The sequence below is a fragment of the Palaemon carinicauda genome, chromosome 2 (genome assembly GCF_036898095.1).
Source record: "Palaemon carinicauda isolate YSFRI2023 chromosome 2, ASM3689809v2, whole genome shotgun sequence".
NCBI lineage: Eukaryota > Metazoa > Arthropoda > Malacostraca > Decapoda > Palaemonidae > Palaemon > Palaemon carinicauda.
The window spans coordinates 106031822-106049479 of record NC_090726.1 but is presented as its reverse complement, the minus strand read 5'-3'; the positions used below and the strand labels follow the sequence as shown (position 1 = coordinate 106049479).

Genomic DNA, 17658 nt, shown 5'->3' with positions numbered 1-17658 from the left:
GTAGAAGGGGCAGGAGTCACTACATTTGGGGAAGGAATACCTTCCAAAGGGGTTACAAGCAAAGGGTCAATAGATAAATCTAAGCTAGGCTCACTAGCAGACTTTGACTTTGATTTAGCTCTTCTAACTCTATCAATCTCAAGTTTGTGCACATAACGCTTCATAGCTAACCAATTATCATCACTTAAAACCTCGCATTCCTTGCACTTATTATCTAAAGCACATTCAAACCCCCTGCAACCCAAACAGATAGTGTGAGGGTCAACCGAAACTTTCGGCAACCTCAACTTGCAAATATCATTCGCACAAATACGATAATGAATTTTCTCACTCATGATAATAAAGGAAAAAAGACAAAAAAAAAAAAAAAAAAACAACACGATTGCCAAATCCCAACACAGTGTACTTCACCAAAAACGAAGTCCAAAAAGGCGATGAAGGGAAAGCGATCCGAAAAAACTCTGAAAGGCGGACCAACGATGTTGACGATCCGGCCGGCAGAGATAATCTGAGGAACAGAAAACGGAAATGATTCCAAGTACCACCCTGTAAGGGTTGTTAACCATCTAACCACACAACCACCACAAGGCGGTTGCCGCGATTTTCGATTAAATTCTGCCGCAGTCGGAGACTCAGCTATATATATATAACTGCCAGGTAAGTTCTATTCATAAAAAGAATGATTTTTCATCGAGAGACCACTCTGTCTCTAGAGGTTTTGTCTGAGAGAGGGAATATGCCATCACATTTCTTACTCCCTGAAGGTGGGATGCTGACAGGTGCCAACCTTTCTTCTGAACGAACGTAAAGACGGCTATCATGATGCGGTTTATTTGGGGAGACCTCGACCCTTGTCTGTTAATGCAATGGACTATCACCTTGCTGCCGAGAACTAGACGGATATGAATGTTCTCCTTCAAGTGTAATGTCTTGAGGGACAAGAAGACTGCCATGGCCTCCAGAATATTGATGTGGAATTGTTGAAATTTCTGAGCCCAACGGCCTTGCACTTTTTTGAGCGGGGTATGACCGCCCCCCAACCATCCAACAAGGTGTCCGTATGAAGTGCCACTACTGGAGGAGGAAAGCGCAACGGCACCGTCTGTGAAAGACTTTTGGCAGTGGACCACGGTCGAAGTTGCTTGCACAGTGAAACCGGAGTCGTCTTCTGATGGTAGCGAAGAGTTTTGGAGGCTCTCCTTTTCCAAACTCTGCTTGCATCCTTTGAGTCCGTACCTTGAGCACAGGGTTCATTACCGAGGAGAATTGTAAAGATCCTAGAACCCTCTCCTGGCATCGCCTGGTGATCGTCCCCGCTCAGTAGCTTGATGTTAGAAAACACTTACCTACGGCGAGGGCGAGCATTCCGGGAATCGTCAACAGGAACGCTCGAGGGGACTTCTGTTCAGGTCTTACAAGACGCTAACGCCTCTCGCTTCCTTTCGCCGATCGACGTTACTTCTCCCCTGGGTCCGGGAGCTTGAAAGAGGTCTAAGGCTAGGATAACGACAGGTCCGAACAGAAGCACCCTCCACTATATTGAATAAAATTCACTACACTAATTTAACATTAACTTGCACTTTTAAACTCTTTGGCTTGAATGAGAATGCAATAGGAATTGAATCCTAGATAAAATGTAACAAAATATTTTATATAAAATATTAAATGAATAGATATAGGAATACAGTATGTATATATATATATATATATATATATATATATATATATATATATATATATATATATATATATATATATATATATATACTGTATATACATATATATATGATAAATTTTGCACATTTTTACGTGTTTTTCATATTCAAGTAAGCCATATATATTTTGATATATTAATGTCTGGATTCTCTTAACGACCTCGGGATCAGAGCCCCAGGCGAAATCTCACAAAGACAAGAGCTTGGCTCCGGCCGGGAATCGAACCCTGGTCGGCAAGCTTATATAGACAGTGACTAACCCATTCGGCCACGAAGAAAGATAAAAGTCAATGACAATTCTACTGTACTTATACCTGTCGAATTCAGGTATTTTGTACTTAGAATTGAAATCAACCCATCTTCACCATCGTAGCTAATTGGTAGTTTGTTACTTGGCATTCAATTAATGATAAATTTTGCACATTTTTACGTGTTTTTCATATTCAAATAAGCCATATATATTTTGATATATTAATGTCTGGATTCTCTTAACGACCTCGGGATCAGAGCCCCAGGCGAAATCTCACAAAGACAAGAGCTTGGCTCCGGCCGGGAATCGAACCCTGGTCGGCAAGCTTATATAGACAGTGACTAACCCATTCGGCCACGAAGAAAGATAAAAGTCAATGACAATTCTACTGTACTTATACCTGTCGAATTCAGGTATTTTGTACTTAGAATTGAAATCAACCCATCTTCACCATCGTAGCTAATTGGTAGTTTGTTACTTGGCATTCAATTAATGATAAATTTTGCACATTTTTACGTGTTTTTCATATTCAAATAAGCCATATATATTTTGATATATTAATGTCTGGATTCTCTTAACGACCTCGGGATCAGAGCCCCAGGCGAAATCTCACAAAGACAAGAGCTTGGCTCCGGCCGGGAATCGAACCCTGGTCGGCAAGCTTATATAGACAGTGACTAACCCATTCGGCCACGAAGAAAGATAAAAGTCAATGACAAGTAACAAACTACCAATTAGCTACGATGGTGAAGATGGGTTGATTTCAAACAGCTTCGACAATCACAATCCAGTCAAGAGTGGGGCTAATTTCAAAATAATAACTCCACAGAGTTTGAACATATTTTTTACTTGCAGTAGTTGCGTTCGTAAACTTGAAAGTTTGCAACTCGGATGCTCATACCTTAAGAACTGTCTGTACACTGGGTGTGTGAGCAGGGTGGCCAGTCTAGGCCCCGCTAACAAGAGGTGGGTTGTTAAAACTCTTTTAAAAAAGTTCAGGGCTAGTTTTCAGCCACGCCAAACAATAAATTCATGGTAAAGAAAGAAGGATTTGTACAGTAGGCTATGTGTAGAAACAAATTCATACTAATACTGTATTTACAGTACAGTGTATTGTAATTGTATACGACACCATTCGATAGTTAGCTGACCAACCGTAATGCGAAACATCATTGCATTCTAAAATCACTCATGACTTTTAAAAGATAATTGTGCTTCATTAAAGCATTTTTGTACTTTTGTTCTCAATTTCGGGTGCATTTAAACCATTAACTATTAGCGAATTTTTTACTATACAGTATCAGTGTTGTTAGATAAGAATATCAGTGTTGTTAGGTAAGAACACGTGTTTTGTTGTTACTTATACAAAGGGTTGTGTGGCAATGACCTATGTGTTACAAGTCGTCTTACCTTGTACTGAAGCTGTGTTAGTAATGTAGAATTACCTCTGAAAAATAGTAAGAACTACAAAACCATGAAACAAACCACATGAAAAAGTAGTGCAGTACAGTGGGTTACCTAACGTGTCAGTCAACCGCAGGAAGGTAATGGTCTCTTGAGTTTTCAAGTTATGAGTTGACTCATTCTAGGGCAGCAAGCATTTGCGGATTCTCGATCTTTATACCAGCCTGTTACCTAAACCCTGTGAATATGGAAGGCTGACTGTATAGCCAATATAGTTCTTGTAATTGCTTAGGACTAAATGGTTTTTTTTTTTTTTTTTTTTTTTACGATTGTAGTTTTTGGCTACATTATTCTAGAGCCATGCTAGACCAAAATATCAACTGCTACCGGCCCAATTTTCACCAATACTTGGGGGTTAATGTTAGGGTTAATTCAGTTTACCTTTAGCTAGACCTTGATCTTTAACCTGACTTTCAAAACTGAATCACTTCTATGTCTCAACATCATAATTCCCTGAAAGTTTCACTACTCTTTGAGTAAAATTGTGGCCAGGAAGTTGTTCAGAAACATACAAACAGGGGCGAAAACATAACCTCTCCAAAATTCATTGGCAGGGGTAATCAGTTCCTCTAAAAGGCCAAAGAGGATTTTGATGTGAGAAATGTTGAAAGTGACCCCATTTAGATCTTGTTAAATTAGAAGATATGATTGACCAAAATACCTCCAACCATAATAGGAATTGCCCTGCCAAGTAAACCGTGACACATACTGACAAACTGACACATATGATCTCCCCTCAGCATGGCAAAAACACTTACACATATACAATCATAAGATCACATTTCATTTTAACTTATTTGAAATATACTTTACCATGTAGTTATAATGATATGGCAGGCACAAGACACACTGGCAGATAGGCATGTAGACAATCTTTTTTCAAGCTCATTTATTCATGATGAACTAGCATTGTACCAAATTGATCTATTCTATCTTGTACCAAATTTGACTTTGCTCTTTTCAACTTGGTAGAAAGATTTATGATTAGGTAAATAGGACAAATAGGAAGATGATCTTACATGCACACCAATTCATGATACTCTATCTTTGTACCAGTTTGATTGAAATTTACTTAAAATGTAGTGTGAATTGCAAGGAATGAACTATAAACACACACTAGGGAACAGAAATTAGATAGTCAAAACTAAGAAAACACCAAAAAGGAAAATTTTTTCCTTTAACTTAAACAATCACACTTTAAATCATGATCTTGCCATGTTCCACAGATAAAAGATCAGTTCTGAAGTAAAAAATCTAGTATTGTACTATCTATATAGAAACGGTAAATTGCGATGAGACTAGGGGATTCCCAGAAAATTAATGTCCCTCCCAGACAAGGCCTTTGGAAATTCTCTCGCACGAGAACCAATTTCAAAAAGGGAATCAACAAGGAAATCTAATTGAACTCATTCCAACCAAAGTAAGTTTTAATGTTCAAAACCACTATTTGAGTACTGTACACACAACTATTGATAAAAGTTACATGAATAGATGACAGAATTCTTTATTTCTAAATTCAAGAAAAGCTGGTTATGGGACATGAATAAAATATATCTTAATGATAATGGCCATACAAAGTCTATCTTTAATAGATATACTGTACAGTAGGTAATGGGTAAATTCCCTAATCCTTAATCATTCTCAATTACCTTTTAGGGTCAAATGATAATTACAAAACAAACTTTACATTTCACAGAAGCCATGTAATCTTCCATACATAAATCTACAACAAAATGTTCTTTCTCATTCCAAGTAAAATATTTATAAACCCCTTCTCAAAGTTGAAATAACATTATTAATATTTCACAAGCAAGATGGAAAAATTAAGCACCAAAATTCAGAAAAAAAAAACAGAGCAGGAAGATGAAATACTTACGCTCTTGTGATATACTTCTTCTAAACTTCATGAGGAGCTGTTTCATTTTTCACAGACATACACTAATTCAACATACTATTCCACAAAGTATTTTGCAAAATCCAAACAAGCAGTGAGATAGACTCCATGAACTGCAGATCAACTCACAGAATGACCAAGTCTGGATTGATAGAACACAAGTTGGTGGGAATGGAAGAATCCTAAACCTCTACAATAAGGCAACAATCACAGAAAATATAAAGGAATCACTTTAAACCACCTTAACACTATGGCATACAACATCATCATAGTACTGCAATTTGCCTTTGGTTAGCACAAATCTTAAATACTGCAAGCAACTATAATTCATCATTTAACATCACAGCCACATACTAATCTGTATTTATGTATACATGTGAAATGAAAAGTATTTTCTATTACTTGCCAGGCTTCTAAAATATCTAACTAGTCATTTACATTCCAACACTGACTTGTACCTGGATGAGTTGTCCGTTTGCACTCTATCTCAATATTGTCTAATGTAGTTACAGTACCTAGCTGTGTGGAAAGCATCACTTTATCACCTGCCACAGCTCATATACTAGAACTGATTCCCTTAGAATCTCAACTTCAGCTACAAATAGTTGGGTGCCACGTAAAGACCAGTGCCAGTGTACATGCAACAGAAAGGTAGAGACATGTTCAAAAGCCAAACCCTTGGCACTGTCTTGCCCAACACACAGTGCCAAGACTTTGCTTCATCTTGGCACTCAATGCTACTACTGCCACTACCGCCCACCACATTACACTAACAGGAGCCAAAAGCTTATTTCATTTTAATGCCTGAATAGCTTATACGTACTGCATCATACACCTACTAATCCACCTGAACTTGCTTCACTATTTTTTACCAAAGGAATGGATGCAAAACAGATAATTTTTTTAGATTTTTTTTTATTACAGCATTGAAACAAAACACCATGAAAGTAAGCAATTATATAAAGCAAACGCACTGTATTAAACAAACTCCAATATTATCCGCCCTACTTGAAAATAATAAAATAAGTTTCCCTTTCTATCAATAACTTTAGTTTTCAGAATGATGACTGGAATGAAATATCCATTTATGGAAATAAACTAAAATGAACCACTGCTAAAAAGTGAACAAAAAGTCACATGGGCTTCAAGACGGAAGCCCAAATCAAGAAGTATAAAGTAGGACACACAACTCTATCCCATTTGGCCTGCATCTTAAAATAAACTCAGTAATAGTTACAATGACACAGCACTGTGATATTTGCTAGTTAAATGCAAGAGAAAAAAAAAATTAAAAAATACCATTGGTAACACCTTGCATGATTGAAAGTAGGGTAACTATATCAACAGTAAAGACAATAAACATCAAGTAACAAAAGTATCTGAACAGATTTACAAGATGTATCAACAAAATAATCTTTGACAAATTAAGAGGCCCCAAAAACTATTATAGAATTCTGAAAACTTTCCAACAGAAAATGAATCATGTGACAAATTTCCTCACATTATGACAAGAAAAATAATGATTTTGCAAACTAAAATACAGTCGGCCCTCGTTAATTGCGGGGTCTTGCTTTGCAATTCCGGTTTTACGTGGCCAAGAAAAATGCAAAACCTATTAAATAAAAGTTCTCATAAAAATCGCGATAAAATTTACGCTGGGCGATAATTTCAAATAGCCCGTGCTCCTTTACACGTGTAAAACTGCGCGCCAGTACCTATCTCTACACCCAACTGGTCCTAGCTCTCTCTGTAGAGTGTATATCCATTTACTGTGGCAAAAAAATTACAGCTATATTTGAAATAAATCAGATTTTGACTAAACTGCTGCTTCACTTAACTGTATCCAATAATAATGCATGTAATATTCACATTTTAATATCGTATTTATAATTAAAAACAAAGCGAATTATAACCTAATGCATTATTTACATTCAAATCAGCTGATCAACCCTACATAATCCGTTGAAAACCTCAATTTTTGGATCAAATAACTCCCTTATTATTAGAATAGTTGAAAAAACAAGGCCTACATGGCTGAGGACTATGAAGCAAGAAGTAAGAGATGATGAATGGAAAAGCATTGAATTAAAAGCTCAAGATAGAGACGACTGGCGAAATCTAACCGAGGCCCTTTGCGTCTATAGGTGTAAGAGTAGAAGATGATTATTAAGGCATGCTACCAAAGGATATTTGTTATTTCCCAAAAGAAACAATTATTACTTAAGCTATCATTTTCCAATTAGCATACTAATTTCATTAGTTTTACTTGAAATGCTTCTCATATTTTATTTACTTGTACTGCGAGTTGAATTGCATAACGTTAACAGGAGTTTCGTTTGTGTTGCCGATGCACAATATTTTAAAGTTTCTAGCTCTATGGTGCTTGATTATAAAGCTTCAATTGACTGTGAAAAAACAAAGATTTCATTTATTACACAGAGAGAGAGAGAGAGAGAGAGAGAGAGAGAGAGAGAGAGAGAGAGAGAGAGAGAGAGAGAGAGAGAGAGATAATACTGTAATGAGTTATAAATGTATTTAGAGTATATGAAAACTATGAGAGATTATAACACATCTGTGCTTATGTAATACTTTATTAACTATATATAGTAGATGTTTGAATAAGTTAAGAAATAGTACACACACTATTCTTTGCTATTGATTTGTACGTGCATCAGCTGATCTGATCACGGCATCCAAAATACTTAGATTGATAAAATACACCCGAAATTTAAACCAAAAGTATATAAATGTTATATTAGAGCACAATAAACTATCTAAATAATTTAATCATAATTTTTTCGAATGCAATAATGCTTCCAAAACAAAAGCAAATATTTTGAGAGAGAGAGAGAGAAAGAGAGAGAGAGAGAGAGAGAGAGAGAGAGAGAAAAGTAATCAAATGTACTGTTTCTGTTTGTTTATTTAATAGAAACTATTATCTGGAAATTTGTTTCCAGTTTATAAAAAAAAAAATGCATTTCGGTTCAAGAAAATATAGATATAACGTACTGCACAAGAGACAACATATAGGAAGTGGCTTGTTGCGTCATGCTTCCAGAAAACGTGTTGGCTACGAATCGTCTGAACGAAAACAACAGGCACTTACAGTTAAGTACAGTTAAGCTGTACAGCAGTAATATTACTGTCCATATATTACAGTAATATGCACTATTTTATCTGCTACAGAGCAGGAATTACAAGGTAGGAACAACTTTTGTTATACAGAACAGTAAGGGGATGATGACTCAGTAAAACTTTACTTTAGCACCATACTATACTGTAACCTTACTGTGTCCAGTACATAGTGTACAAGTGTGCAAATGTACTTTACAGTGTGCATATGATTATAAATTGTTGTAGAAACCAAATTAAAATGACAAATTCGTAGATAATTTGTATTTTTCCCAACGATACAAACCTAGCTATTTACATGGGGTGATACTTCGGCGCAGCTGATGACGAGCCATAAAGTTTTAACGAGGGTTTCCTACCCCACCGCTAGTTAGCCGGGGGGGGGGGGAAGCTTGCTACCCCTCCACCCTCACACACACCGGTGATTCGGCCACTTTACTTAGAGGTGGGACTTATCTTGGGGGACAGGGCTGGCAGGCACATAACTGTAAATAGCTAGGTTTGTATCGTTAGGAAAAATACAAATTATCTACGAATTTGTCATTTGTTCCTTAACTGAATACAAACCATACTGGCTTTAGCTTGCCCGGGGGCCCCGACCCTAAGTTCATAAAGCAACTCCAGGATCGGGGACCCTGCACCTCGCAGGCAGTCAGGGACTGCTGCGGCCTACGTAAGCTGTGTGTGAAGGTGAGCAGTGACACGTCCTAGGAAGTTGACCTGGAGTCCTTAATAAGGAAATCTAGGCTAGGACAACCCAATACCACCTCGTCAGGGTATGGGGACATGACAGTATTATAAGCTAATACTAGGAACACAAGGAAGCATGGCTTACTTGCAGAGGTTCGAGGTCAGCTGTGCAAAGAACCAGGATGCTGTTTTTCTCCAAGGGAGGAGAGGATGAAGAAAAGAAAAGGGCCAGACAGATCTTTTCATTCACACAGACTAAAACCGGGTAACAATGCCCTCAACCCTCTGCTACTTGTCCAATTAGGAGCCTGAGGTTAGACCAGCTTTGTGCAGCCACCACAGGGCCGATAGAAAACGTATCGAGCCTCCTGTGGGTCACGCCTTGCAGGTAGTGGGCCATGAAGGTAGTCTGACGCTTCCAGACCCCGGCTTGCAGGACCTGCGTCACAAAAAAGTTCTTCTTGAAGGCCAGGGACGCAGTTACGCCCCTGACATCGTGCGCCCTAGGGCGTCGTGACGGGGGAGGGTCAGAACTCAAGGCCAGGTGGATTACCTTACGGATCCAGGCCGAGATGGTGTTCTTGGTGACCCTCTTCTTCGTTGGCACGGTGCTAACAAACAAGGCTCGCACCTGGGGCCGGACTGCAGCTGCTCTCTTCAGATACAACCTCAGACTCCTAACTGGGCACAGTAGGAGATGATCTGGGTCATTTGTTACAGAACGAAGACTCGAGACCTGGAAAGAGTCGAACCTAGGGTCCTGCACTCCCGGGTTCTGAGTCTTGGCAACAAACTCAGGGACGAAGCTGAACGTCACCTCCCCCCCATCCCCTTGAATGGGCGACGTCGTATGAGAGACCATGTAGCTCGCCAACTCGCTTGGCCGAGGCCAAAGCTAGCAGGAACACCGTCTTCCAGGTAAGGTGGCGATCCGAGGCCTGGCGTAAAGGTTTGTAGGGAGGCCTCTTAAGAGACCTGAGGACTCGAACCACGTTTCAACGAGGAGGTCTCACTTCCGACTGAGGGCAGGTAAGTTCATAACTTCGTATGAGCAGGGACAGTTCCAGCGAGGAGGAAATGTCCATTCCTTTGAGCCTGAAGGCAAGACTTAAGGCTGAGCGATAGCCTTTCACTGCCGAGACTGAAAGGCGCATTTCTTCCCGCAGATACACAAGGAACTCCGCTATTGCTGGTAGAGTGGCATCGAGGGGAGAGATACCCCTTCCACGACACCAACCACAGAAAACTCGCCACTTCGCCCGGTAGACTCCTGCGAATGACCGCCGCAGGTGACCAGACATCCTTTCCGCAACTTGTTGCGAAAAACCTCTCTCTTTGAGGAGATGCTGGATAGTCTCCAGGCGTGAAGTCGAAGCAAAGCTACGGCTTAAAGTCGAAGATGTTGGAGTGTGGTTGTTTGAGTAGCTCGTGACGTGGAGGGAGTTCCCTCGGGATCTCCGCCAGGAGCTGCAAAAGGTCTGGAAACCCCTCTGGGTGATGCCACAGCGGAGCTATCAAAGTCATCGAGAGATTGACCGATATTCTGGTCTTGTTGAGGACCCTCCTCATCAGACAGAACGGGGGAAAGGCGTACAGGTCGACGTTGTCCCACCGTTGTTGGAAGGCATCCTGCCAGAGAGCCTTGGGGTCCGGGACTGGGGAGCAGTACAGCGGAAGCTTGGTGTTCAACGCCGTAGCGAACAGATCCACAGTCGGGGAACCCCACAAAGTCAAGACTTTGTTGGCTATCAGAGGATCCAAAGACCACTCAGTACTCACTATCTGCGTCGTTCGGCTCAGACTGTCGGCGAGCACATTCCTCTTGCCTAGAATGAAGCAAGCTGTAAGTGATATCGAGTGGACCTCGGACCATATCAGGATCTCTACTGCAAGATGGGATAGTAGTTCCGAAAAGGTACCTCCCTGCTTGTTGATGTAAGCCACTACCGTGGTGTTGTCGCTCATCACCACTACGGAGTGACCTGCCAGGACTTGATGGAACTTTTGAAGGCCCAGAAAGACGGCCTTCATCTCCAGCAGGTTTATGTGAAGGTACTTTTCTGATTCTGACCACAGGCCGGAGGTCCTGTGGTTCAGTACGTGGGCCCCCCACCCTTTGTTTGACGCGTCCGAAAACAACATCAAATCTGGGGGGGAGACGAGAAGATCCACTCCCTTTCGTAGATTCTCTTCCGCCACCCACCACTCCAGATCCGATCGCTCCGCCGATCCCATCGGGATCAAGATGTCCGGGGAGTCGATACCTTGACTCCATCGGGACTTCAGCCGCCACTGAAGGGATCTCATCCTGAGGCGACTGCTGGGAACGAGGCGGGTTAGAGAGGAAAGGTGGCCGAGGAGACGAAGCCACGATTGGGCTGGGAGTTCTTCTCGAGTGAGGAAAGGTCTTGCGACCTTCCTCAGCCTGGAAATCCTTTCGTCTGATGGGAAGGCTTTGTGGAGATTGGTGTCTATGATCATACCTAGGTAAACCAGCCTCTGAGAGGGCTGCAGAGAAGACTTCTCGAGGTTTACCACGATCCCCAGATCCCGGCAAACCTCGAGGAGCTCGTCTCGGTGGTGGAGAAGGGAAACCTCCGAGTCTGCCAGGACCAGCCAGTCGTCCAGGTAACGAAGGAGACAGATGCCGGTTCTGTGTGCCCATGAAGAGATGAGGGTGAAGACACTGGTGAACACCTGAGGTGCTGTGGAGAGACCGAAACACAACATCTTGAACTGGTAGATCTTGTGATCTAGGCAAAATCTTAGGTACTTCCTTGAAGACGGATGGATTGGGATCTGGAAGTACGCGTCCTTCAGATCCAGAGTGCACATGAAATCCCGCGGTCTCACTGCAAGTCTGACCGTGTCCGCCGTGTCCATGCTGAACGGAGTCTGCTTGACAAACCCGTTCAGTGTCGAGAGATCGATGACTGGTCTCTAGCCTCCAGACGCCTTTTTCACAAGAAAGAGTCGAATGTAGAAGCCTGGGGACCCGTCCACGACCTCTTGGAGCGTATTCTTCTCCAACATGGTCTGGACTTCGGCCCGAAGGGCCTGCCCTTTTGCCGACCCCATGGCAAGAGAGCTCAGCGACACTGGATCCGCTGTCAGGGGAGGTAGAGATGCCGTGAACGGGACGCGATACCCTTGAGAGATCACAGACACCGTCCAGGCATCTGCCCCGAGTTGCTGCCACCTTGCTGCACAACTCTGAAGGCATCCCCCCACTGGTGGACATGCAGGGGGATTGCCATCCCTAGCGTTTCCGGCCTCGGCCGGTACCTCTAGGGTTCTTGTTCCCCCTGGAGGACTTCTTGCCCCTTCCGCCCTTGGCAGGAAAGGGCTTAGACACCTTGGGCTTCGCTGTAACGGCTGTCTTCTTCGTGTCCTTGGCAGGGCGGGGCTGCTGTACTGCCGGAGGGTTGTAGGGCCTTGATGTCAGGGCTCTATGGATGAGGGAATCCTGATTGGACTGCCTCCACCTCTCGGCAGTACGCTCCACGTCCTTAGGCTTGAACAGACTCTTGCTGAGGACAGAAGAGTGTCTGAGCCTACTAGCCTCGGTGCTGGGGACCTTCTGATGAAACCTCGCCGCCACTGCGTCCCGACGCTCGAGGATCGTGTTGGCCCACAAGCTGGTAACCTGGTGGGACAGGAACTCGATGGTCCGAGTGCCCGAGAGGAGGAAGGTCTCCAGAGCTTTCCTGGTGCTTTCCTTGGACAGATCCTCGGACCGCACCAGAATGCCCAGAGAACCCAGCCAGAAGTCTAGCCATGAAGCGGCCTGCATGGCACACTTAATGACCTTCTCATGACTCTGGATCTCGGTGGCCGAAAAGGACACGTGCCGGTTGGAGAGTCTCTCAAGAGACACTCCCCCTGAGAGGGCTTCCACGGAATGGTGCAGGGGAAGGCTCAAAGAAGGCTCCTCAAGGATCTCAAAATATCTCCTCTGACGGACTCGAGGAGGAGGGAGGAGCTTATACCCGGCACTCGACCTCCTTGAGGAGGCAAGCTCCGCAAGTTGTCCTTCGATCTTCTCTCTGGCACTCTTCATCCCCCGAGACCAGGGCAAAGGTGCACTGGCCCTGGAGGGCCTACGAGAGCCAAAGATACCATCCAGGACTGTGTCCTGCCCATCACGAGGAGGGACCTCAGGATCTGGGATCCCGTTGAGACTCCTCATGAGAGAGATAACTTGCCAGAATGCATGTTCTGATTCTTGGCGCTCGCCTCCTGGGGGGACGCGTGAATATCCTCGACCGGCCTAGGCTGCTCCTGTCTGATCCTAGCCGATGATTTAGGAATAGTCTTAAGAGTCCTTAGATTCCCTCCTGGGAGGGATACAGGACTCCAAACGCGAAGGTGGTAGGTCCTTCTCCACCTCAAGACGAGGGGACCTCTCGGGAGGACGACGAACTTCCTCCATTGGTGCGATGGGGAGGACATCCTCTCAGACCGACTCCCCTGAGGAGGGGTATTCCTCCTCCGCAGGGGAAGGCGAAAAGGTCTGAGGAGGAGTAGGAACCTTGCCTAAGGATCTGCGAGGAGATAGCCTAGGTCTCGGAGGAAGATCCACGGTAGAAACTCCTCTCTTCCTCTTCAGCGGGGAGGAAACTGCCACTGGTTCGCGACACGAGTCAGAGGCGGCAGGCTTCATAGCCCGAACAAGAGCTCTGAGAAGGGTATCAAACCACGGCTGTTGACTGACAGCGGCGCTGGCAGACACTCCCTCTGGAGGGAAGGGGACCGATGGATCCCTAGGAGGAGTACACAGGCGAGGGTTCGCCTTCTGGGCTGCAAAAGAAGAATCCCTAGATATATCTGGGGAGCGCGCTGGTCTCCGCTTACGGGGGGGGGGGGGGGGGGGGGAACCAAGGAAGAATCCGGCTGGCGGAGGCCGCGTTGGGGCTCGTGAATTGGGCCCTGCACAGGGTCGCGCGCGTTAGCGTAATGTGAGGCTGGAATATCGCGAGCGCGAACCCCATCGCGCGCGCGCCCGGGAGATACTGGAAAATCGCGCGCGCGTACCCGCGTGGGCGGCCGCAAAGCGATGGCGCGCAGATGAATAAATGGCGCGAGAGCGTGATGGTGAAGGAGTCGGTGTACGACGATCAGGAACCGCCCGAACGCGCGGGTGCGCACTATTCGCTTGCGAGTTTGTTAACTGCGCTGGCGAATGTTGGCGCGCATCTGGAACAGGCTGTTTCAGAGGTCGCGGGTTGCAAACGGCCTGAGGAACGTTCACAGTTGCCTTGAACACAGGCACAGGGCGTGTAGCTGGGACTGGGCGCGACAGATGAGCGTCGCGCGCGACATTGTCGGCAGCAGACTCGCGTGATTCCAGAGGAGGCCGTGAGCGCCTGTGCGCTAACTTAGCCAACCCCGGAGCTACGTGTTGAGTCAGCGCGCCACGCGATCGCGTTGGAGAACGCGCGAAAGCTGGAACAATATCCGCGCGTGAAAGCGCACCGCGAACCTCTTTAACCGCGCGCGATGGAGAGCGCGTCGCGGATGGAATCGACGCGATCTTCCCCCGTCGGGAGCGACGAGTCCGAAGGAACCTGTGGGCGCCTGTGCGCCGACTCTGGAACCTTGTGGACTGCGCGAAGAGTGACAGGAACCGGGGGAGATCGCGCGTTGCGCTTTCCCCCTATAGGGAGCGACGAGTCCACGAGAACCTGAAGGAACTTGTTGGACCGTGCGAGGTGGTGATACAGGAACAGGGGGAGAACGCGCGCCGCGTTTTCCCCCCAAAGGACGCCGCGAGTCCGTAGGAACCTGTGGGCGCCTGTGCGCCGACTCAGGCACCTTTGGAATCGCGCGTGATGTAACAGGAACTGGGGGGCGTGGAGGTGCTGGTAAAGGTGGGCGCGCGGGCGCTCTCGAGCGCTTGCACGCAGCATCAGGTACAGTTGACGATGGGCGTGGGCGCGCAGGTGAACCCTGGCGCGTAACAGGATCAGAGGCGCGAACGCCTGCAGGAGAGCGCTTTGTCAGCAACAACAGGAACAACAGCAACGGGCGCAAGCAGAGCCTTACGCTTAGAGACGAGAGGCGCAGTTTTGCGCTCAAGTCCCTGAGACCCCGAAGGGCCAGGAGACTGCGCAATGGCAGACTGAGGGGGCGCGTAAAGCACATCAGCAGCCTTCGAAGTAGATGGTTGAGGAGACCCTTGTCCAGACGGAAGACCATCCTCCAAAGGGGAACGCGAACGATCCCCGGAGAGGTCTAGGGTGGTAGCTGGCAGGACAGGAGAGCGGCGAGTCGTCTCCTCCGCAGAGGATGTGGGGACGACGAGCCAAAGAGGCACCTCCTAACCCCCTTAAAGGGAGAAGGAAGACCTCTACGGCGAAGGGGAGGGCGAGCCATCCGCCTTATACGCCCACGAGGGGCCGTGGGATCAGCAAGCTGACCATCGAAGGGCCTCGTCTCTACCAGAGAACTCCCTCGAGAGGGAATCTCAGTGGAAGGAGAGACCGTAGGCCTCCGCTCCTCCCTCGAAGTGTGTCCGGAGGGAGAGACAGAGCCTTCAGCTACCTCAATCACAACAGGTGTTTGGACAGATCCATGGGATGTTTCCGAAACAACTACGTCAACTACAGACAGAAGATCTATTTCCGCTGTAGTTGACGATTGTTCGGCGGCCGCACCCCGTTTGACCATGTCAAACAAGGCTGCCTTGGAGGGCAAACCCTGTAGCCCCAAGGAAGCCCAAAGCAGAAAAAGATCCTTGTTAGACATAACTACCTCCTCCGAGGGGGGAGGGGCAGCCGCCTCGCTATGGTAAGCAGCGGCCTATCCCTTACCACGGGATCGGTCAATATCAATATTACGGTCTACGCTACCGTTCGCCGGCCCCTCGGAAGCCGAGCGGGAGATTCGGAGGAGGAATGGGCGGCGGGAGAAGAAGACCTAGGATTTCCTCGCCCCCGAGAACTTTCGGAAGGAGAACGATCCCGTTTAGCCTTCTTCTTACGTCGCCGGGCAAACCTCTCCCACTGGGAGGTAGACCACTCCCTACACAAATTAGCACTATCACACCGTTGACCCCTACACTGCGGGCATAAGGAGTGTGGATCCGTCTCCACGGCCGACATAAAGGTTCCACAAGGGCGGCCGGAAAGACTGGGGCAAGTGCGCATGACGATAACAGAGGCCAACTTCACACACAAACACTGTAAGAAAAAGCAAACAAAAGATTATGGCAGTCAAAGAGAGGAGAGCGCTGACAGGTCTGTCGTCTCTCCGAGCCAAAAGTAAAGTGGCCGAATCACCGGTGTGTGTGAGGGTGGAGGGGTAGCAAGCACTAAAAAACTCAAAATGCTCAAAATTTAATGATACTATGTTCTTTGTATTATATAACCTTTCTGTTTTTAGGATTTAACAATATTTTCACCTGAGATTACCTCTTTATGCCTTAAATTCTTTGATAAAAGGGTAAAAATTAAGAAAAATCACAAAAAATTCCTTTCCAAATATAATTTTTTTAATTCCACTAATAATCCTTCACCCAAATCATCATTGACTCATACATTTATTTTTCACATTGGTAATGCTTTTTGTACACTCTATGGCCATTTTATGTCTCAAAACATGGAATGATACAAAGAAGGGGCTTTTCAACAATTTGATCACAAAAATAGGCTGTTTGCTTCCTTTTACATTCGCCTTTACCTTTCATCAAGTAATTCTTTTGCAAGATATAGCATATAATACATTGGGGTTTGTGGTTTTTGTCAACATATTGAGCTGGAAAACGCATTTCAGTTAGTCTATATTGCATTGCATTTGTAAATCTACCCTTTCTTAGAGTTTTGCTCCACTTATAACCTTCTAACATAGGGTTGATATTTTTTTGGCTTTTCTAATCCAACTTAGCAGTGGGATTCAGAATGCTGTAGCCTATGTTTGAGTCTACTAATGCTGCTTCAATGATAAAATGCCAAATTGATTGGTACCATTTCTGACTCTTTCTTTTGTAAGCATATGTTGAGCATAGCTGATCAAACTTATCAACTTCCCTCATATACTTATTGCATTCCACATGAACACATGTCTTGTCTATTTTTGTCACTTTTTTTAATGAAGTTTCACTTTATATTTTCCTACTGTTTCTTTTAAAGATACTTGGCGAGAAGTAAAGGCCATATCACACATATAAAAGAAAAGAAAAAAATAATTCTTCAACCCAGAGTTAAAGGGAAAAATTAAAAGGACAAAATCAGCTGACTGATAAAAGCAGAGCAACATCGAATGTTTTGCTAATAGTATAATTATATAAAATCATACATACGTAGCAAAGCAGGAAAACAATCTACGAGAGAGAGAGAGAGAGAGAGAGAGAGAGAGAGAGAGAGAGAGAGAGAGAGAGAGAGAGAGAGAGAGAGAGAGAGAGAGAGAGAGATTGTTTTACGTACGTAAATGTAAATTTTAAACAAAAAAATAGCCCCATTTCATATAAAATAGGTTATTACAAATATCTTATTTTATCATATTACAGTAGTCTG

General features: G+C 44.9%; 1 protein-coding gene across 3 annotated transcripts in view; it reads right to left on the bottom strand.

Moving 5' to 3' along the window:
• sgg (shaggy) overlaps nt 1-17658 on the bottom strand; it is a 506255-nt gene that overhangs the window by 474675 nt on the left and 13922 nt on the right. The window contains exon 1 of one of the 3 annotated variants that reach the window (XM_068357294.1): nt 5306-5451. The exons of the other annotated variants lie outside the window; for them this stretch is intronic. Within the exon in view, the coding sequence (XP_068213395.1) occupies nt 5306-5351 (46 nt within the window). The 5' untranslated portion in view covers nt 5352-5451. Of the gene's footprint in view, nt 1-5305; nt 5452-17658 lie in introns of those variants that run through there. 3 annotated transcript variants of the gene reach the window in all.